Raw genomic sequence first — 23,239 nt, forward strand, 5'->3', positions numbered from 1 at the left:
TGCATCTCATTATCAGCAGTCAACGTATGTAGTGTAAACAGTGAAACCTTCAGCGTCATCCATTCCTAACCAAGTGTACAAATGGATACAAATTGATGCAATTGTATGTTGTTCAAATATACATTCACTTTATAGGGGTGGAAAACGACATAGTTTTTTTAATTAATTTAAAAACTAGGGTTGCGTTGTGTGCTTGTAGATCTGCTATTTTCACTACGTTTGTGTGACTGACACTTGTGTGGTGAAGTAGGGCATATATTTACACAGGATTACAGGATTTCTGCCCAACAGCAAGGATTCGTACACTTAACACTGTTTACAGTTTAACACAGATGTTTGTGCAGTGTTGTAGTGGAATGCTGTGGAACAAAAATAGTATTGCTTAGTCGGGCAGAGAACTGACTGGGAAATCTTCACCTTACAATTTAAAATTTAGGCATTTGGCAGACGCTCTTAATTCAGGGTGGTTTACAGTAAGCAAGAACAACATAGTAATACATCAAGTACATAAAAAATAGTCATCAAGAATCTAAGCTAAGAACCTAACATCTCTAACAGTAAAGGTGGTTGCACACTGGACGCGTTTTTCGGAAAACCGATGGAGAAACGCCGCTAGAAATCCGAAAAACGCGCTCGGTGTGTAGGGACCTTAATTACCACCTTCAACTCCTCCCCATTGTTGCAACAGGATGCTCATTAACACAATCAGCACCGGGATTTCTTTCAAAATAGCAGCTCGGGGTGCTGCGCAGATATGGCAGCTTTTACTATGAAAGCCCCCCCCCCCCCCCCCACCCCCTTCTGTTCCGTACAAAAACCGGGAGAAATAATGTTGCTTGCTTACCTCACTATGATTACGATAAAGTGCTCGATAATCCCTCACGTTCATATTTTAAACGAGAGGCATGTTGAAGTCAGAAATGAAGAGCTTAGCAATAGCATATCCAACTGGTCAAAACCACGGAGAGCTGCCTAGATTAGGAGATACGAGCCTTTCTTTCTGAGTAAACAGGGAAGTGAAAGGCAGCGTGCATGCGCGAACAGCAAGGAGTATGGTTCAGAAGGAGAGGCCAACCCCCCCAAAAAAGAAAAAAAAATACGAATATTTCTCCCTTGTTTGATATGAATGAAAATGCGCTAGGACGTGTGTACACGTCCTCGCAATCCATCGGTTGGATTAGTTATGACGGCTCCACACGTCCTACGGTCTAAACCGGTTAACCCATTTAAACTGGGAAAGTATCTGTGTAATTTTAGATTTTAGCTATCATTATTTTATACTTTGGTTATTCAAAAATAGCAGATCTACAAGCTTGTGGTGCTATTTTCATAACATCTTGAAAATGTGTGCAAAACTTTGAATATGTATATTCTTTTAAAGCAAACATTTTTAACTCAAGTGCCTCTTGGTGTCCCTGGAACAAAATATTTTGAGATGTGGGTTTGGCGGCCATAATGTAGGGTGTCCTTGACATGAAGTTTTGAGAACCACTCATAGCAACATAGTTCAGAAGACTATTAGGATTTAGAAGATTCTTTTTGAATGGGCGTCGGGTCTTAATGGGTTAAAGGTTGTAATTTCAAATTGCCTTGAACAGTAAAGATCAAATTGATTGAACTGAAGGAGCTCTGACCTCAGCCATGCCGTGTTGCGACCCTTGTTGCATTTTGAGCACCTTGCTTTTGTCATGCAAGACATGTAGCCGTCACCTGGAAAAATCAATAGCAATCAATCAATAACAAATCAATTATTATAATGAATTCTTTCCAGCTGAAAAGTACCTTGAGGATTTATAATCCTAAGGATACAAAAAAACACAGTCCCAGATGGATATATACAATGTGTATGTGCAAACATAGTAACAACTGGACCAGAAAATGAATAATATATGCATAAAGTGTAACTGAATAGAACATAGAATATTGGATGATACTGAAAAAGTGCATTAGAAGAAGAGTTGAAAGACTGCTTTGTGCATGGTTTATTGACCATATGCACTGGAGGACGGCCTTAATGCCCTTGCCTCTTACTCTGGGGTGCTTCCCTATGAATTCCGATTGTCTTTGTAACTTCCCTAGCTCATATAGCACGTAGATCGGCTATTATTATATTTTTAATCGTGAACATTTTTGCAAATCTTTAATAATGCATATATTTTTAAACAAACATTTTTAACTTTTTTGTTTCTGGAGGTTCTGATACTAAATATTTTGAGATGTATCTGGGGGCCATACATATCATTTTGTGGGACCTTGTCATGAAAAGGTTTGAGCACCACTCTATAGGCGTACTGTAGCAACATACGTTTTAATGAGGGAAAATTAGCTAAATGTGTGGCAAATCTGCAAAAAAAAGCTTACCACTAGCTTTCTTCACAAATGTGTTCATGAAGGTGTTTACTATCACAGACAAATTTGTTCCAACCCAACTCCCTTGGGAAACTTTGCGACAGCTGCTGAAAGTTGGGGTACCATTAACATCCAATATAAGGCAAAAATGTCCAAATTTCATTATACTTTAAGTAGCATGTGACATGTCAAACTAGGGGGTTTTCATGATGCTGAATCCATTGCAAGGATTAGTTTTGCACAAAAAACACTCCTTCGCCTAAACATGTCCATAGCCGTCATCACAAATTTGATGAGGTCAGCACATTTGGTCACATTTGGGCAAGTGGCTATGGCCAAATTTAGCCCAAGGAGTGTTTTGCAAAAACTACTTAGTTGCAAAACTAATGCATGGAATGGATTCAGCATCATGAAAACCCCCTAGTTTGACATGTCACATGCTACTTAAAGCATAATGAAATTTTGCCTTATATTGGATGTTTATGGTACCCCAACTTTCAGCAGCTGTCACAAAGTTTCCCAAGGGAACAAATGTTTCCCAAGGGAACAAATGTACATGTGATTGTAGACACCTTTATGAACACATTTGTGAAGAAAGCTAATGGTAAGCATTTTTTTTGCAGATTTGCCACACATTTAGCTAATTTTCTCTAACTATTTTGTCAGAAAACTGATTTAGAAGACATTTGTATAATTGGCCTCAGGTCCTACATGGGTTAATATCACGCACACATTGGGAACGCAAGTCTGTCTCTTCATCACCCTCACACATGCTGAGCTTCACTAACACACCCGTTTGCACTAACATACTATCATCACCGTTGGGGAGAAACCTCATGACTCCATGTTTCAACTTTTCATGTTTTTGCAAATTAAATGCCCAGTAGTTGGTCGCACAACAGTGACACTAAAGTAGCGAAAATAGCGGATCTACAAGTTCACAACGTATCACATTGCGGTGCGTTGTGAGCTTGAACATCTGCTATTTTCACACACAGAAACAAGATGTATGTCTATGGGTTTTATAAATGAAAACCAATGAAAAGTCTTAAGAGCTTTTGACTGAATAATGACTTCCATCCATTGGAACAGGGGTTTGTAACCGTTTTTGGACATGCAAGGTTTCCACCCGACAGCGACGGTCTTTATAACGACATATAAGCGAGCCAGCCACCATGCATGCCGCCACCCAGGAAGCAAGGTGGTGCGTGGGTGGTTATTCTTAAGTGAGTTTATGTGTTCATGGCGGTGGGCAAGGCGGGATGACCAGCACAGCAGGGGAGAGAGAGAGAGAGAGAGAGAGAGAGAGAGAGAGAGACTGCAGTAATGGAGGAGCATCTTGTCACAGCTGCCTCCGACGGCACAGCCCCCTCTATTCCTGGACCTCCACATCTATTATGCAGGAGAGGAGATGACTGACAGACAGACAGACAGACAGACAGACAGACAGACAGACAGACAGACAGACAGACAGACAGACAGACAGACAGACAGACAGACAGACAGACAGACAGACAGACAGACAGACAGACAGAGTAGTTGTTGGGTTATTGGTCACTGTAATTTGCACATGTGTGTAAATCCTGCATTTCCCCATCCTATAACTATTAATTCAGCACCCATGGAGCAGTTAGGGTTTAATCCATTGAGACCTGAGGCCGATTCTACAAATGGGAATAAATGAATAGCCAGCACACAAGAAATGTCCTTTTCACATGGTGACCTCTGACTTTTTTTTTATAACTTTTTTTTAATAACATGCATACACAGGCAGGCAGGCAGATAGATGGATGGCTGGAAACGCTGTTGCCCATACGAAACAGCCAGGACTCATTTGCAAGTTGCTATGACAGGTTGACAGCATACAGCACAGGAAAAATGTCACGGGGATAATTGCAGTTCCAAACATGAAGGATGTATGAAGTCATGCACCTAATGGTTCAGTGCAAATAACCCTATTACAGAAAATGCCCAAGGCTGTGATTATTGAAATTTTTTCCCATGTCTCCTCTGCTTCTTGCCAGGATTTCAACCGAGCACTCGCCCAAGCTGCAGATTCGGAGCCACAGTTACCTTCGTGCGGTGAGTGAGGTTTCCATCAATAGAAGCGTGGACACCCTGGACCCCAAAACCCTCCTCGACCCCAAATCGCTGTTGTCCTCACCCCAATACCGCTCGCGCAACGAAAGCTACATGAGGGCTATGAGCACCATCAGTCAGGTTTGTTGGCAATGCCGCCGCTGTGCCGACAGTCGGGCGTGCCGGCAGGCCCCTAGCTGTCAGAATTGTTTGTGCCCGCGGTGGCACAATAGTGTTTGAAACCGTCTTTCCAAGCACTTTGACGGTAAATGTGTACCGAGTGCTGATTCCCCATATTGTACAGTATATTGTTTAGTGTATATCACAATCTGGGGGGAAAAAAGAATCCTTGATTTTCACTTTACAACATCCCGTTTTACTGTAGCCATTTTATGTTCAAGTGCCAAGTTGGCTCATTTGGGACGGCAAAAGTTTATCGGATGATTTGGTTTATAGACTGCTTTGCACCATCGCCTGTTACAGTATATTGTTTCCCTTGTTTTTATAACATTATAACTGGTTTCAAACACTATGTCTGCATGTGTGCCCCATAAGGGCCATGCGGAGGAAGAGGGCCATGTCCATTTCAGTTCCTGTTCCAGTCCAATCAAAATCAGACCCATCCATGACGTCAGACTTGACAAATTCATCCGACAAGATGAATTTGGACCTTTTTCCGTGTTTCATACATTAGATCAGTGATTCTCAAACTTTTTTCATTTCAAGGACCCCCAGATTCTATAGGGCCAAGGACCCCCATTTGAGATACTTTTCTAACTCTGGGGTTCACAATCTACATTATAAAACCCTAACTCTGAGAGTGTACATTTATACCAAATCCTCAAAGACCCCTGGAGGTCCCTGGACCCCACTTTGAGAACCACTGCCTTAGATAAAAAAAACCCAATAAACAAACAGACCCTAAAACAACTTGTGAAAGGAAGCAGTGTGATCAATCAACAAAATGTCATTTCATTACTCATAATACAGTGTCTGTTCGAAACATTGAGTAAATGTATCTGTTCATCTGCAAATTAACTTTGACACAATATTCAAATGTTTTGAGAAGGAGCTGTACTAACTACAACTAGACCATATAAAACTGGATGTAATACAAGAGTTCGCCAGGAGTTTGTGCTCTAGTAATAATAAACACAAAGTGAACACTAAATAGTACACTGCGAGTGCAGAAATGTCTCAAAAAATATATATAATATAGTCACTGGATAGAAATCTGAAGGGCAAGAAAAATTGAAAATGCTATGAAAAAAAAAATGGACTCCGGTCACCATCAGTAATAGTCCTCCTAGGCTGATTCCCACATCATGGGAGCGAAGCCCAGAAGAGACTCCGCTCACCATCAGTAATAGTCCTGCTAGGCTGATACCCACATCATGGGAGCGAAGCTCAGAAGACCATCAGTAATAGTCCTCCTAGGTTGATACCCACATCATGGGAGCGAAGCCCAGAAGAGGCCTGGAAATTGCAGCTTGTCAGAAAACAGCAGAGAAATCCCTCAACTTCACCCCGCAGAAAGAGACATCCCCTTTGTATTCTGACAATAGCTTTTCAAACTGTCACTCTTGTAAAGCCAGGATGGTTGGACCGAAGCAGTGGAAAACTAACAGCATAGGAGGCTGTGTATGGGCAGCTGCCACGTGTACTGTATGTACGTGTGTCAGTGCATGAGTGAATCAAGAACACAGAGATGTTTATGCGTTACTCACTCACGTACAAGCATCGAAACATGTGGGACATGCTCCACAAAGACTGTGCTAACATAACAATACATCATAATAATAATAATAATAATAATAATAATAATAATAATAATAATAATATTTTTGGCACAGGCTGTCAAAATCCAAAATGTGTTAAATCACATTATTTTTGCTTTTTTTTGCATCTTCAGGAACCAGTGTTTTAAAACGAAATTAAAACTAAGCTACGACGACTAAATATACTGACAATTTCGTCAACAAATAAAACTAGACTAAAATGTTAGGGGGGGACTGGTGGAAAAGAGATCCAGTAGAACGAAAAGTCATTTTATGGTTGGTTGCGCTCTGAAAATAGCCGATATGCTATTTTCAGTGTGCAACCAAGTGTAAAGTACGATGCCATCAAGTCCTGCCAAAATACATTTTAGTCGACAAAATCAACTGTAGATTTTGACCAAAACTAAATCGAAATTTTGCTGTCAAAGTCAACACTATCAGGAACTCAAGTACTAGCTTTATATTTTTTGATACGTCGTTTGAGAGAAACAGACAACCCACCAGTGTCCCCAATTGTGGATGGCAGATTGGCAGTGCTATTTGACCATGTCCCAGAGCTACAGTGAAGGGGGGGGGGGGTCACAGATGGGGCTATTTCAGCCTGCTGAGTGATCTGACAGGCCCTTGTCAAGCCTCAGACGGCTCTGATCGGGGCGGCCGTACAGCTGAGTGTGCAGGGAAGAAGCTGGTCATCAGTTTGCAACCTCGACTCACCTCAGTCTATTATGTCACGGTGTTCCGCTGAGCAAGAAACTTTACCTCTAACAGTGGTACTGGTGGAAAGTAACCAAGTACATTAACTCAAGTACGTACTTGAGTTTTACCAATTTTCAACACTTTTACTTCGACTCCGTTACTTTTCCTAGACAAATTGAGTATCTTTAATCCACTACAATGATTTTAAAACTTCAGTTACTAGTTTTCTTTCTACATTTTGATTATTATTACAAAACATACTGTAACCACTTCAGCCCTATACATTTTGGCCATTTGAAAATTGCCGATCTACAAGCTCACAACACTGTGAGCTCACAACACTGTGAGCTTGTAGATCTGCTATTTTCATTAGATTTTCTTTTACATTTTACTCAAGTACATTTTCAATTCCGGACAGAGCATTCTACATTGCAGTATTGACACTTTTACTTACGTAAAACATGTGAGTGAGTACTTATTACACCACTATCTGCCCCTAACACAACAGCTCTCCTGTTGCACTGATCTTAGCCAGAGTGGCCGTCTGCTGCGTAAAGCAGTAAAAAGTAATTTCCCTCCCCCCAGGGACCAGAAAATACTCCCTTTCTCCTTTTCCATTCCTTTGGTCGGTAGCCATTTAGCGGAGCTAACCCTGCCTTAGCCTCAACTTGAACCCATGCAGGCAGGCAATCTTCATCTCGTATAGCACGAGAGCCATCCATTAGTCTGTTTGATCCTGATTAATAATTATTAGTATCTTACCTGGCATGGATCTATGCCAGGATATAAAGCATCCATTAACCTCCTCTCACTGTTCTTAAACGGGTCGTCGTGTCACCAACGAGGTCCATTTAATTTTAATGCAGTCGGTGTGGAAATTAACTCCCGTCATGGGAAAATGAAATGGGTTGAAACGAGCTGTTAGAGGGGTGGGCGTGCACGCACACGCACACGCACACGCACACACACACACAGACACAGACACGTGCACTGCACGCGGCATCAGAGCGGTTAACGTGAATGGAAATTGAAAGCCCATCTCTTCGGCGTGAACTCTGTGACCACCGTGCTACTAACTATATGAAAGCATCCTCGAAAGTCTCCACCTCTCAGTCTTCACCTCTCGGTCTTCACCTCTCAGTCTTCACCTCTCAGTCTTCACCTCTCAGTCTTCACCTCTCAACCTCTCTGCTTAATTTATGCTTCTTCGTACGGCAGGGCCGCGCGCCGAAAATAGACAAACTCTACAAACTCAGTGAGCTTGTAGATCAGCTATTCTCAGCAAGAGACACCACCGTACGACAGAGTATAAGTCAGGTTTTAGCCTCACACACCTGTCTCCTCCTTTGTATCATCCCTCCACTCTCTCTTCCTCTCTATGCCTGATACTGTATGATACTGTATCATCCCTCCACTCTCTCTTCCTCTCTATGCCTGATACTGTATGATACTGTATCATCCCTCCACTCTCTCTTCCTCTCTATGCCTGATACTGTATGCTTACAATACCGCATATCACCTTTTGGTGTATTATGCACATAATATTAATGAAAACTTTTGATCTCAATACATAATTCAACTTCAGTATCAACTTGGGCATTACATGTATAGGCGGAAAATCTTCCCCCGAAAATTGTGAATCTAAAAGCTCACAACTCAAATGTCCTTTTTTCCCCTTCTTTTAATACAGTGGTTTACTTAAAGGGGCATTCCACTCATTTTCAACATTTTACTATGTCATTAATATACCTTAGAGCTGTTGTGTGGAAATAATAAAAAAGTCCCCCCCATTCTGTGTTTACTAGAACTAGGTCTGAAAGAAATCATTAACATGGTGAAACACATCTTGATGATGTCATCAAGATGTGTTTCACCATGTTAATGATTTTTTTCATACTTACAGTTCTAGGAAACACAGAATGGGGGGGACTTTTTTATTATTTCCACACAACAGCTCTAAGGTATATTAATGACATAGTAAAATGTTGAAAATGGGTGGTTTTCCCCTTTAACTATTTACTTAACTATGGTGTGCTCTAGTATTAAATATCCACAATTGTGTTGTTTTATGGTTTCATTTGGATCCCCACCATCATGAAAAGATACGACACTGGGTCCCTATATACTGTATTGATGATGACATTAATACTTTCGGCCCTATTTATATACTATAGCCTTGGGCACCGTGAATCTTCACGGCGGCCCTGGCTGCAACTGCAGCTAGCGATTTATGGTCAGCTTGCCAGGGCAACGTGAAGGCATGTTTCACTTTGGTAGAGAGCACTGACATCTAGAATGACTCTAGTATTGGTGATATTCTGTCTGGTGTCAGATATACAGACAGACCTTTTCTTTATTATCTGCACTTGTACCTTGTGATTGCCTCACAATGTCACGAATGTGTTTACTACCAACTGTCAGCCGTATTTATAGCTGAACAAAGTATTTATAGCTGAACAGAGAACATACATACTTACATACATACTTGGAGAGGAAAGAAAGAAAAGGTGATTGTAATTTCATATATCCTTAGGTTATAGCACGCATAGTATTATTTAATGCCTCATTTATTCTTTGTGATTTCATTAACAATATATGCTACACCTACTATTACTTCTAGTACTGCAGTTACACCATTACGAAAGAAACACCAAAAATGTTGATGCTGCATTATGTACTGAGATCAATGCATGTATTTCTACTGCCTATATCATCATGCATATACAAGGTTTTACAGTAAATACATGAGATAATGTTACAGTATTTTAATACAAGGAAAGCTAGATTTACACAAGTGGCACATCTTTCTGGCTTTACTTGCCTATGGCGAAGACACATTAGGAGAAAAGTACGGGCGGTACACTTGGGTTTGTAAAACTTTGCCAACAATGTTTCTATAGCGTCATCATATCAATAGCCACAAAAATAACTGAAAAACAAGACTGTTATTGTGCCTGTGTGAATCTAGACTCTATGGTCTAAAAATCACTGTGGGTATTCATTCAAGCATAGTGCCTCCGGGACATCAGTATGCACTTATTAGTGCTTCGCTGTTGCTTCTCTCTGTCTCTCTGTCTCTCTGTCTCTCTCTCTCTCTCTCTCTCTCTCTCTCTGTCTCGCTGTCTCTCTCTCTCTCTCTCTCTCTCTCTCTGTCTGTCTCTCTCTCTCTCTCTCTCTCTCTCTCTCTCTCTCTCTCTCTCTCTCCCCCCTTTTTAAGTATGACAGGTAAGCTCTAGGGTAAGTAAAGTGACTATAATGTTTTGTTTTAAAATTAATTGTAAATGAGCTTATGAAGCTCATGAAATGTGTGTATAAAATATGTATTAGGTGAAAAATGGAAGTGGAATAAAACGTGATTTGATTTCCGATGGGCAAAATTACAGAGATGAATAATAAAAATGTATGTAAATCTAGTTTCAAAAACTGTTTAAAAGTGGTCTCCCTACACTAGACTGAGAAATGTATACCCAGGTGTTTAGGACTACGGGTTTGACTTTAGCAATTACCCCAGACAACGGCCATTACTGTAATCTAGCAGATTGTAGCTTTAAAGACTACTTTTCAGTTTTTGTCAAGCTAATGACCTCACTAACATGGAGTCATGAATCTAACTCACTAACTTGGAGACAATCCTCAAATTCTCATTTTCAACTTTAGCACAGCCAAATCAAACTGACCGTCTCTTCATACCTCAGCTTTTTGAATGTTTTGACAGAAGAACCTCTCATGTCTGCATGAAGACAAGATGGTGCCTTAAATGCTCATTCTATTAAACCTCTCTTATCTCTCCTCCTCTTTACCCACCTCCACTTATCATCTTTCCGCATACCTTCCCCATCTCTCTCCTTCGGCCCTGCTTCATCCCTAATGTTTTGGTCCTCCTTCCTTCCTTTGTCCCTTCCTTTGTCCTTTCTTCACCTTTCCTTTTCTCCCTCCGTCATCCACCCTTCATCCCGTTTCCAATCCGCTCAACGGCCCACAACACCCTCTGTCCTCTCACTATACCTTATCTTTACTCCTCTGCCTGCTCCGTGGCCTGCTGTCTCTCTCCTCTGCTCTCCTCCCCTCACCACTCCTCTCCTGTCACCCTATCTATACCTTCTCCTCCTCTCCAGGTGAGTGAGGTGGAGGTCAACGGACAATTAGAGCAGGTGTGTGAGCAGGTGTACAGTGAGATGCAGTCGCAGATGCAGTCGCAGATGCAGTCGCAGATGCAGTCCCAGATGCAGTCCCAGATGCAGTCCCAGATGCAGTCGCAGATGCAGTCGCATCAGCTGCAGTCACAGATGCAGTCGCATCAGCTGCAGTCCCAGGCCATGGACTCGTCCATGAACACCCTGCCCATGCCGCCGGGCTGCTTCCGCATGCGCAGCCACAGCTACGTGCGAGCCATTGACCAGGGCTGCGCGGACGAGGCGGAGGGCGAAGGAGGGACCCCCCTGCTCCTGCTGCCGGCATCCCCCCCACGCACCACCGCCACCACCGTCAGAACCATCCAGAGTAGCACAGGTTGGTGGGGAATATGGGGATATTATGGGGTCCTGTCTTCCGTCCTGCGATATCGCTTGGCACTACCCACCCACTACCCGTTAATTACGCACAAGGCAGCTAGTGATGAATACAGCGATAATTCAATAAAAGCCTAAAAACTCATCCAAAGTCGTCCCTGGCAGTCCTGGGCCATGGGGAAAAACTCGTCCAAACTCATCCTTGACAGTAGATGAGTTAAAAAATAAAGAATTATTAAGTCCCGACCCACGGCGTGTTTGCTGTTTTTACAATTTGGGCTTTTGCGCCAACTCCAATGGCGCGCTAATAATGTATCATTTTGATTTGACCACATCGCATGAAGAAGTCTGACCTTCCGATGTAGTGGAGGGTTTGTCTAAAGGACAGAATCCCCTTAGTGATCAATAAAGCTCTGATCAATATAATCGGTTATTCCAGCATTATCTTTTTACCTCGGCTAAGGTGAGTGAGCGATTGTTCAGTAGAAAGGGCTTATATGTGATGTCCATAGAGCGTCGCAGTCCCGCCTCCTAGCCCTGGACCAGGAAATTAAACCCAATGCATTTTCCTCATAGACATTTCTTAAAGTATTTATTTAAAGACGGTTACGCCGCGGACAAAGCCAACTCGAGTCGTGACAACTCATGACAACACAAACAATATTTTGGACCAAACAAATAATTAGAAAGAAGAAAAAAACGGCAGGTTACAACACTTTTTTGTTGTTTTTCTTCTTTGTAATTATTTGTTTGGTCCAAAATATTGTTTGTGTTGTCATGAGTTGTCACGACTCGAGTTGGCTTTGTCCGCAGCGTAACCGTCTTTAAATAAATACTTTAAGAAATGTCTATGGGAAAAATGCATTGGGTTTCATTTCCTGGTCCAGGGTAGGAGGCGGGACTGCGACGCTCTATTCCAAGCTTCATTAGCCTTTTGGTCGTGAAGCTAAACTTTATAAACAAACTTATTTTTTTCATTACACATGATGGTCGACTACATTTCCTACTTATATATTCATACATTTTAATCGCGAGAGGGACTCGCTTGCGCTGGTCTACAAATTGTCATGCAGTGCGCTCCGCCGCATTTTAAGTTTGTAGATCTGTCCATATTGCAGCGTGATGGCGTTTTTCATCTGCCGTTAGATATTCCTGGTTGCCTTTCATGGTGTGAAATTGGACGTGTAACAACTGTCCACCTTTCCCGTCTCTCACTGATGCTATACTGATAGAAAAGCACAAATGCCGGAAGAAAAATGTATTGGTCGGCATGAATGACCAGTAATAGGTTTTGTGCAGCAATTTTCTGTATGCCTGTAAATACAACGGGGTGGGGGGGTTTAGAGGAAGGCAACACTTGTGTGTGCGATCGTGCATGCGTGGCGGAAGAATGAATGGCAACACTTTGTGTGTGTGTGTGTGTGTGTGTGTGTGTGTGTGTGTGTGTGTGTGTGTGTGTGTGTGTGTGTGTGTGTGTGTGTGTGTGTGTGTGTGTGTGTGTGTGTGTGTGTGTGTGTGTGTGTGTGTGTGTGTGTGTGTGTGTGTGTGTGCGTGCGGTGTGCGCGTGCGTGGGGCTCCATGCAGCTTGATAGAGGAAACCTGGGAGTTTCTTGAAGGCAATGTAGGCCATTGGTTCAACAGGGATCAAGGCAAATTTAAATCTCATTTTAGAATGTTCTCTGTATTATCGCTGATTCGCTACAGCACAACTACTGTCTTGTAGATTAATCGGCTAGATTACACTGCTGCCGTTTCACATTTCACAGGGTCATCATCATCTGAGTGATCTTTTCTTGTATTTTCGAAGCAAAAATCTCTATTATTTTAAATAATTTTGAGTGTTGATATGAAAGCTGGGAGTAAGCGATCCTCAAGCTAAAGTGTTAAAATGATGTTTGTGTGGATTTACATGAACATTAAAATACACTCTGCACATGTGTGTGTGTCTCTCTCTTTCTCTCTCTCTCTCTCTCTCTCTCTCTCTCTCTCTCTCTCTCTCTCTCTCTCTCTCTCTCTCTCTCTCTCTCTCTCTCTCTCTCTCTCTCTCAGCATAAATGCCATTTAAGATTTTTCTATAAAGCTTCATCTTGCCATTCAGAACACTGGACAAGGCAGCTGCTGCTGCAGGGCCTGTGTGTGTGTGTGTGTGTGTGTGTGTGTGTGTGTGTGTGTGTGTGTGTGTGTGTGTGTGTGTGTGTGTGTGTGTGTGTGTGTGTGTGTGTGTGTGTGTGTGTGTGTGTGTGTGTGTGTGTGTGTGTGTGTGTGTGTGTGTGTGTGTGTGTGTGTGTGTGTGTGTGTGTGTGTTAAGTCTGTTTGATTATTATAGTTGGATTTTATTATTAAAGTCTCTAGAGAAGGCGACCTACATCTGTCACTGCTCTGGGGAATTGTACATAGTTATCCAAGGGGGCAGAACACACACACACACACACACACACACACACACACACACACACACACACACACACACACACACACACACGTTATTAGATGGTTATTATGAAAATCCGGTTATTATGAAAATCCGGTTTTGTCGCGGACATTGTGACGAGACGGATGCGTTATGATGACGTAACCGAAAATCAACCAACCGCCGGCTTGCAAGGGCTTCTGGGAAACTGACTCCAATGCAAAGTGAACGAGGGGGTATAGACGATCTTAGCCTGCTTTTCTCTTTGTCTGTGACCCGAGTCGCGGAAGTAGATTTTTTGTCGGCTCAATAACAAATCATGGGACCATTTTCAAGTGGATTTTCATGGATCAAAAGCGCAAATACTTTGGCGTTATGCTCCAAAGGTAATTAAACAACCCCGGCTGTCACGGTATCTTGTCAATTATACTATAGCGCGTGGAATGTGTTAAGTACATTTTGATATACCAATACTTTTGTTCTTTTACCCAAGTATCTTTCTAATGTGGGACTTCCATTTGTAACAGAGTATATCTACATTGCGGTATTGATACTTTTTTTTTAAATACATTTTATTCAAAGAGTATGACATCATATTATGCAAGTTTCACAGAAAGAAAATACAACTCTTTGTTTTTATATTTTCTCCCACAACTCCTTTCCCAATCCTCCCCACCCACCCACCATCTTTCCCCACGAGGCCAGACATACAAACAACATAAATTATATACAGGTATAAAACCAATAAGTTGAGTACATAACTAAGATACACACAACATATATACAGGTATAAAACCAATAGGTTGAGTACATAACTAAGATACAAAGAAAGGGATCACATGGTTATGTTCACAGAAATAATTAATAAACAACTTAAAAGGGGGTAAAATAAGAGACGTAAAAATAATAAGTAATACATACAAATAATAATAAAAACAATAATAATTAAAATAATAATTGCGAACGCAGTGATTGCGAATGCAGTGAGCATTTACTATGAGACCCAGCAGATCATGTCTGTGTGTCTGTGTGTCTGTGTGTGTGTGTGTCACGCTGTAACACCACCCGCCCACCACCAGAGGGCGCAGCTGTATCACACACAAAAACACACACACATGCACGCACACACACACACACACACACACACGTGCACGCACGCACGCACGCAGACACAAAACTTAACTTAAAAAAAACTTAACTTAAAAAAAAAATTAACTTAAAAAAAAACTTAAAAAGGAAAAACTTTAAAAGGAAAAACGCACACACACACACAAAACTTAACTTAAAAAAAACTTACCTTAAAAAAAAAAAAACTTTAAAAGGAAAAACGCACACACACACACAACTTAACAAAAACTTAACTTAAAAAAGGAAAAACTTTAAAAGGAAAAACTTTAAAAAAAAACTGAACTTAAAAAAAATCTTAAAAAACACAAAAAAAAGAGAACTTAAACAAAAACTTACAAAATTACGTAATTTATTCTAATTGTTGTTTTTGCAATTTACGAGCTGCGTTCGCTTCCCGCGTTCGCGCGTCTTACTTGTAATAATAAGACTTATATATAAAGAGATAAAGCTTGTAAGAGCTTAATTGGCTCATTTCATGTGTAATGATTTCTGATTATTAGGCTATATATCTTGCACTAAGTAGAGATCCGCACCACCAGAGCACACCAACACCATGTGTCTTCAGTCAGGTGAAAGTGATTCTAAACTGCCTACATACGATATTAAAGGTTGCCAATGGTTATAAAATGTATCAGAGGACCCTCGAATCGTGAATTTGATTTTTTCAAGTTTCAGAAAGGACAGCGGTATTGATACTTTGTGAGTATATAGTATGGTATGGTATGGTATGGTATGGTATGGTATGGTATGGTATGGTATGGTATGGTATAGTATAGTATAGTATAGTATAGTATAGTATAGTATAGTAAACGTACTTCTGTGTTCACTGTTAGAAGCAGACACACACACAGTAGACATCACGTTGCTAAAGCCAGATGTTTCCAGATGGGTGGCCATTATACGCGCTAGACGAGGGACTGTGAATGTCCACTGAACGGAACAGCTCACGTTGGTCCTCTTGTAGAACTGAAATGAAAAAGAGTTACTTTAAAGCCAGTGGTGGAAAGTATAAGTACATAATACTCAAGTACTGTACTTAAGTACAATTGTGATGTATTTTCACTTTACTGAAGTATTCAATACTTTCACTTCTAGTCCATTACATCTCAGAGGCAAATATAGTACTACACTACAATTATTGGACAACTTTACTTACTGTTTACTTTGTAGATTTTAAATATAGCTCACAAAGCGGCGTGATGCAACACGTTGTGAGTTTGTAGATCTGCCATTTTCAAATGATATTATACATTTTTGAAAATATGAAATGGAAGATTTCTGCATAATGAGTACTTAAATACGTCATGATGACAATACTTTTGCACTTTTGCTCAAGTAAATTGTAGTATTTCTGCATTGTAGTATTGATACTTTTACTTAAGTAAAACAAATGTCTTCGGCCCCGGTGGGTGTTGGTCCTAACTAGCTCCCGTACCAGAGATCTACAGTAGGCTATTATAATAAGACATTCCACTTTCACTATATGGATAATAAAAACACTTGCACACTAAATATTTTATTACCAGCTGTTAAAAGCTGGACTAGAAAGCACTCAGAGAGAGTGTAGGAGTAGACAGTGATAAATATACACAAAACCAGATACAGTCAGCGGGGAACATAGTTAGAAAATGAAATCTGTGTGTGTGTTTGTGTGTGTGCTTGTGTGTTTGTGTGTGTGCTTGCGTGTTTGTGTGTACGTGTGTGAGTGAAAGAGCCAAGTACCAATGTCTTAAGGATGCTGTTATACAGCTTGGTTACAAATGTAAACTGCTTGTGATCATAATTATTTGGAAGCCTCTGTAATGTCCATAAATTAGTTGTGAGAGGCCTGCAGATTGCTTTAATGTCCAAGCCAAGAGCTAAGGCATTGGTTAAATTATGTTCAGCGTTTGTGATAATTGGCAGTCGCCATATATGGATGAGGCGAATCAGGCGATGCTTCCTGTGTCCGTGATCTGTATCCAGCGTGCGTGCGTGCGTGCGTGCGTGCGTGCGTGCGTGCGTGCGTGCGTGCGTGCGTGCGTGCGCGTGCGTGTGCGCAGACTTGCATGTGTGCTTGCTTGTTTACTGTAATTTGGAATCAATGTATTGCGATAAATTGTAGATCTGCTATTTTTCAATGGCTAAAGTATAACACATAATGCTTAGTTAAAACACCAAAAGGGGTTCCCGTCTAGAATGGGTTAATAACATCTAAACATGTAACATGTAAACACAACATGAACATAGTACTCTTATTATGCATATCACATTCTCGCCGAGATATATTTTCAAGTTAAAAAAAAAACAAAAAAAACTAATGGTTCAAGCCCATTAATTAAGATTCGAGTGCCAACCCTAACGAGCGAACGTTCGAACCCCGAATGTTCGGGGACAGCCTTACGGTAGGCTATGAAGTCATTATTTAAGGTGTGCAATAGGAATGGTTTTGGAAGATGATATGATTCTAGACTGCCTATTTCAATTTTATTCTTTGGAATCAGTATTTTTGCCAAATGTTTGCCTACTATATCCAGTAATTAGCAAACACATACATGCATACACATAAACCATTTCTGTGTCCGCTCTAAACTGGATTGCTAGTGAGTAGCTTCGTCAATCAATGAATCAATAAATGAACATCCAAACCTAGTTGTGATACGAATGCCAATTTACTAATGACCGTGCAAACATTTGGATGTTCGGTGGCCAGCCCTACAGTATGTGTGATTGTGTGTGTGTGTTATGCCTCAGGGCTCGACGCTTAGCATTTTTCCAAGTAGCACGTGTGCGACTAAGTTGAAAAATCTAGTAGAACACAAATTATTTTAGGAGCACGATGAAAAGTTATCAAGTAATTTGATTTTGAGGGGCGCTAGCCCCTCCTATATACACCGCTTTAGTCCCCACACGTCTCAATATTTGCCATTGACAATGAACGGAGAAATTAGGTCAAACTTCCGCTAAATATGACGTAAATTAAACATCAAAACATTAAACGCCATTGACATTGAAAGGACAATGTATGTCATATGTAAACGATCAAATCAGCTAACCAATCACAGGCAACAGGCATTCTGATTGGCCAGTATGAGATGATTCATGATGATGTATGATGATAAGAGCGCCCCAAACTTCACACAGGTGTGATTTTTCTTTAATACAGTGATATGAAAAAATATTATATCACAATATCTTTCAGAAATGATCACAATATTGATATTCATCTGGATTTGTTTGTTTTTATATAATCTATATAATCAATTTGTTTTGATGCTGATAGTTTTTTATGCAAATAGATAGAGGGATAGATGGATAATCCATTCATTTTATGTTGCTCATGTATGGATGGATGGACAGACAGTCGTGTGAGATTCGGTGCAGGGCGCAGGCTACTCGATGGTGAATTAGTATTGTAACATTCTCCTTGTCTTTGACTGCTTCAGTTCAGACCATCGTACATATACACCTCGGCGTGGTGGAAGGAGGTGGTGGGGGGATCTTTGCCTTTTTTCCGTCGCTCGTTATGCAGGCTACTGACTAATATTTATCCAGCCAAGTCGGTCATTCGTATTATCATTTGCGCTGCGCACACGCTTTTGTAAGCGAGGTGCTGAGCGAGGGTTGTTTTGGTAGAATCCATGCACACGTGCACTCTTTGCGTGCACGGCCGCACGCTGTTTCACCCACGTTTGGTTAAAAGTTATATCGAGTGATGTTTGAACATTAAACTTTCCAAATAACTTTAGTATTCAACGTGTCGGGGTCCAAGCAACTACTTCTGTGCTATCATGCTATCCTGCTGCGTTCGCTCCGTGGCTGACAGGGAAGAGAACTGAGAAGCAACACATGGAGGGGCGGGGCGGTGGGAGCAAAGGGGACAGATCTTCAAATGAACGCCGCATTGAGCCTCGACACGTTGTTAGCTTGTAGATCTGCTCGTTTTGGTGAACGACACCGCCGTACTATAGAAATATAAATGTAGGTATAGAACCGCGACTATAGAATGTGCACTTGCTGTAGAGCCTTGTCTTTATCACGATTGAATGGTCAAATTCTGTAGTCGCACCGGTGCTACAAAGTGAATTTTACAACTCGCACGGTGATATTTTAAGTAGCAAATGCGAGTACCTAGTCGCACTGTCGAGCCCTGTTATGCCTACTATATGCATTTTAGGGATGGTACGATTATTGTGGCAAAAATAATTGTGATTAACGATATTATCACGACAATAAAAATATGCTAAATACGTAAAATTACGCTTTTCTTAACCACTTGAAAGAAATATGTTAACAATGAGCAAAATACGAAATGCGGTCAACAAAATCTACCTCTCCCAGCTCACCCTACGCCCACGGTCAAAATCTACCTCTCCCAGCTCACCCTACCCCACGGTCAAAATCTACCGTGCAGTAATCCTGGTCTCTAAAACTACCTCCCCCTGGCCAGCCGGGGCGCCTGATGGAGGGGAAAGGAACTGGTCGGAATAACGTGTTCCTTCCACGCGCTACGTCCGGCCAGGGAAATTCCCCACTGTCAGGTGAAAAGAAGCAGCTTGGACTCCTCATGCATAGAAGGAGGCATGAGGTCAGTCCGCTGCCCCCCCCCCCAGGTGGGCAGAGGAAGTGTAGCGCCCAGGATTACATTAGATAATTGGCACTGGGTGAAAAAACTGGGTTGCAAAATCGTGGGATAAAATTATAGAAAAAAAATAAAATTTATTCTCCCAGCTCACCCTACCCCCACGGTCAACAAAATCTACCTCTCCCAGCTCACCCTACCCCCACGGTCAACAAAATCTACCTCTCCCAGCTCACCCTAACCCACGGTCAAACCAGCCATCAGGTGAGCGGGTGAGTACTTAAGGCCGCTGGAGGCCGCCCACAGAGACACTCACTCCCCACCAACACAGTGCCAATGAGGTGCCTGCCTACATCTATTCCATCTATTATAGGTCCAATAATCCAATCCAGTGCTCAAATACAAATATGAACCCTGTAAAGAAAGAAAAGAATAACTGAACTCATAAACCAACTAAGTGGGAAAAAGTGGCACTCCAAAATAAGAGGCAGGACTGTCTCAGATGCTGTCTAAGATGTTTATTTGAGAACACTGACGCTGTTTGCCTAAACGCGTCAGCGGCGTTCTCAAATGAACATGATAAATAGAAACCCTGTTTGGCTCCTACAGAGGGTTAAGTGGTACTGAATTTAACATGATAAATAGAAACCCTGTTTGGCTCCTACAGAGGGTTAAGTGGTACTGAATTTGCAGCTCAACAAAAGCTAATTCATCCTAATCCTAGTGTATATGACAATTTCACGATGAATTTGAATTATTGTGAGTTTTTTATCATGATAAACGATAATAACGATTATTGTCCCATCCCTAATGCATTCGTGTGTGTGTGACACACACAATAATTCAAATTCATCGTGAAATTGTCATATACTGTGTGTGTGTGTGTGTGTGTGTGTGTATGTGTATGTGTATGTGTGTGTGTGTGTGTGTGTGTGTGTGTGTGTGTGTGTGTGTGTGTGTGTGTGTGTGTGTGTGTGCGTGCACGCGAGTGGCAGCTTGAAGCCTGCGGCTGACAGAGTGAGAGCCATAGAACACACAGCAGGCCAGGGCAGGACCTACACACGCACACACACGTGCGCACACACACACACGCACACGCACACGCACACGCACACGCACACACACACACACACACACACACACACACACACACACAGGAGCCAGACACACATTTCCTATTTCCAGTATTTTTACTTCTACTCCACTACATCTCAGAGTCAAATATTGTACTAGTTACTAGTCACTTTTTGTAGATTAATATTATTACAAAACATACAGTAACCACTTCAACCTTAAATATAAATTTCTGACATTTGAAAATAGCCGATCTATACATTCACAGCATGTCTGGCTGTGTGTCTATATACACTGTACTGTGGTCTAAAGTACATTCTATCTATCTATACATTCACAGCATGTCTGGCTGTGTGTCTATATACACTGTACTGTGGTCTAAAGTACATTTACTCACGCTTGAGTACAATTTTCTTTTTTTTACTTTACTTGATCGTTTCCAATTTTCATGTCATTTTCCTTCTACTTCACTACATCTCAGAAGCAAATATTATACTTTTATTCTACTACAATTATTTGAAAACTTTATTTAGGCCCTAGTTACGTTATAGAATTAGATTTTATTGATTTTCCCATTTGGGACATTTTACATAATGAGTATTGAATACTTTCTAATTTTGCCTCAAGTCAATTTTGAATTGCGAACTTGTACTTGTAACAGACTACTTCTAGAATAGGGTATTGGTACTTTTACTTAAGTAAAAAGATTCATTACTTCTTCCATCACTGATACTGTATAATATGTCACAATATATACTGTATATTAATCTGAGTTCCCAGAAGGTTTATTTTGCGACACTAGAGGGGCGAGAAAAATTGTATATAGATCACGTGTCCCTTCGTTCTTAGTACAAGGTACATCTTCTCTGCCGACCTACACAAAGTCTTTGAGACACACATACGGGTATTTCGAGGCGTGGCCGAATCCGGGGTGAAAAGCATAGATATTAAAAAATATAGATGCCTCATTGATTGGTCGCTGCAGTTCATTGGAACGACCCGTCTCCAGTGGGAGGAGGAAGTCGAAGAAGCGAATCACAGCACTTCTGTTTACATTGCCAAAGCAAGTGTCGCTGGGAAAGAGGGAGTCGCGCCTCTGATTGGTCTACTGAACGTCCCCTTGTGTTACGTAGCCGGAAGCTTGGCAAGCTTCCAATTTGCTTCGCAAAGAATCTCGGGAAAGCTCACCTCCATGTTGCCTTCCCTCGAGATACAGACGGCGTCTACCTTTATGTCAATGGTGAAGCTTACCATTGGGACTGCATTAGGGAATGTACACATTGTTACTTTTTTTCCCGTCATAGCTCAACATAATGGTGAAGTATTGTAGTGCAACAACCACCGATCTTGTGAAAACTTAAAACGGGACCGCCAAATATTCTAAACTTACGGCGATTCTGCCAATAATCATATTCTTTGAGACACACATCCGAGTTTTTGTGGGGTCAAGCAAAGAATCACGTGACGTTGATCCCCTTCCCCTGTTCGCTCATACTAGGACACGACGTATGTGTAGTCAGAAGAATAAACAATGGCATCAAGTGCTTATAACATTCGGGTGCCTTGTTCTATAACAGGAACATTGAAGCAGCTGTACTTTCAAACTGAACAATTTGCGTCGCTTGTTGTTGACGGAGCAATTCATTAGGGTTCAATTCATCACGGTTGTTTGGTGCATGTTAATGTTTGAAATGTCATCGTGGTGCTCAGTCAACGTCCTTGTCCCTGACACCAGAGGAGACCAGTGTGACAGCCGAGGCATAATGAGGCCATTTGGTTTAATGAGCAAGAGAGAGTGAGTGAGAGAAACACCATTGCAAGAGAGAGGCCCCTCCAATGGCTTTCAGATGTGGCAGCCAAGTCTATGGACCTTTTATGTTTGTTTTAAGCAGCCCCCAGTGACGTACAAAGGTACCCCTCACTTCACACAAGTGTGTTTTTTTGAGTGGTGTAAACCACTCCTACAACTGGCTTTGTTGTGCAGAAAAAATGAGCATGGTTGCTATGTTCACCCTGTTCACCCGGGTGTGATTTCATTACATAACAAAGCCAGTTGTTAGTCTGTGCAGAAAAAATGAGCATGGTTGCTATGTTCACCCTGTTCACCCGGGTGTGATTTCATTACATCAGACATGATTTCATTACGTCAGACAGGCTATATAAGACCTTACACCACTCAGTTCACACGGGTGTGATTTTTAATATTACACCTACAGATTTTATCCAAACATCACGCAAATTGGTCCACATTATCTCTATAGTCATGTGATCGACAGAGATCTTTCATTTTCCATCATGATTGGCTAAGGGCTTCCAGAGTTTGCAGGAGTGGCACGTTTTGTACAAAATGTGGCAGATCATGAACGCAGCTTCCAAATGGCGTGAAACTTTGTGCGCATGTCCCCACTAGGCCAAGGAAGAAATGCCACCATACATTTTTCAAACCAGAGATATGCCAGGGACCCCCACAAGAGAAGATTTTTACGGCTCTAGCAGTGATTCTCAACCCGTTTAATTTCAAGGACCCCCAAGTTTGACATGAATTAGGCTACGGACGCCCCATATAATAGCATTTTTTTTAAATCTCTGGGACCCCAATTTATATCGTAAAATCAATGTTAATTTAACTCTGAGAGTGTACAAGTGGAACCAAACG

General features: G+C 41.4%; 1 protein-coding gene across 1 annotated transcript in view; it reads left to right on the forward strand.

Annotated features, from left to right (window-relative positions):
* Nucleotides 1-23,239, forward strand: part of dlgap1a (discs, large homolog-associated protein 1a) — a gene marked incomplete at both ends in the record, with an annotated part of 65,395 nt that overhangs the window by 14,970 nt on the left and 27,186 nt on the right. The window contains 2 exons of the mRNA XM_079530368.1: nt 4,374-4,569; nt 11,018-11,411. Coding sequence (XP_079386494.1) covers nt 4,374-4,569; nt 11,018-11,411 — 590 coding nt within the window. The remainder of the gene's footprint in view (nt 1-4,373; nt 4,570-11,017; nt 11,412-23,239) is intronic.

The sequence above is a fragment of the Electrona antarctica genome (assembly GCF_951216825.1).
Source record: "Electrona antarctica genome assembly, chromosome: 19".
NCBI classification, from domain to species: domain Eukaryota; kingdom Metazoa; phylum Chordata; class Actinopteri; order Myctophiformes; family Myctophidae; genus Electrona; species Electrona antarctica.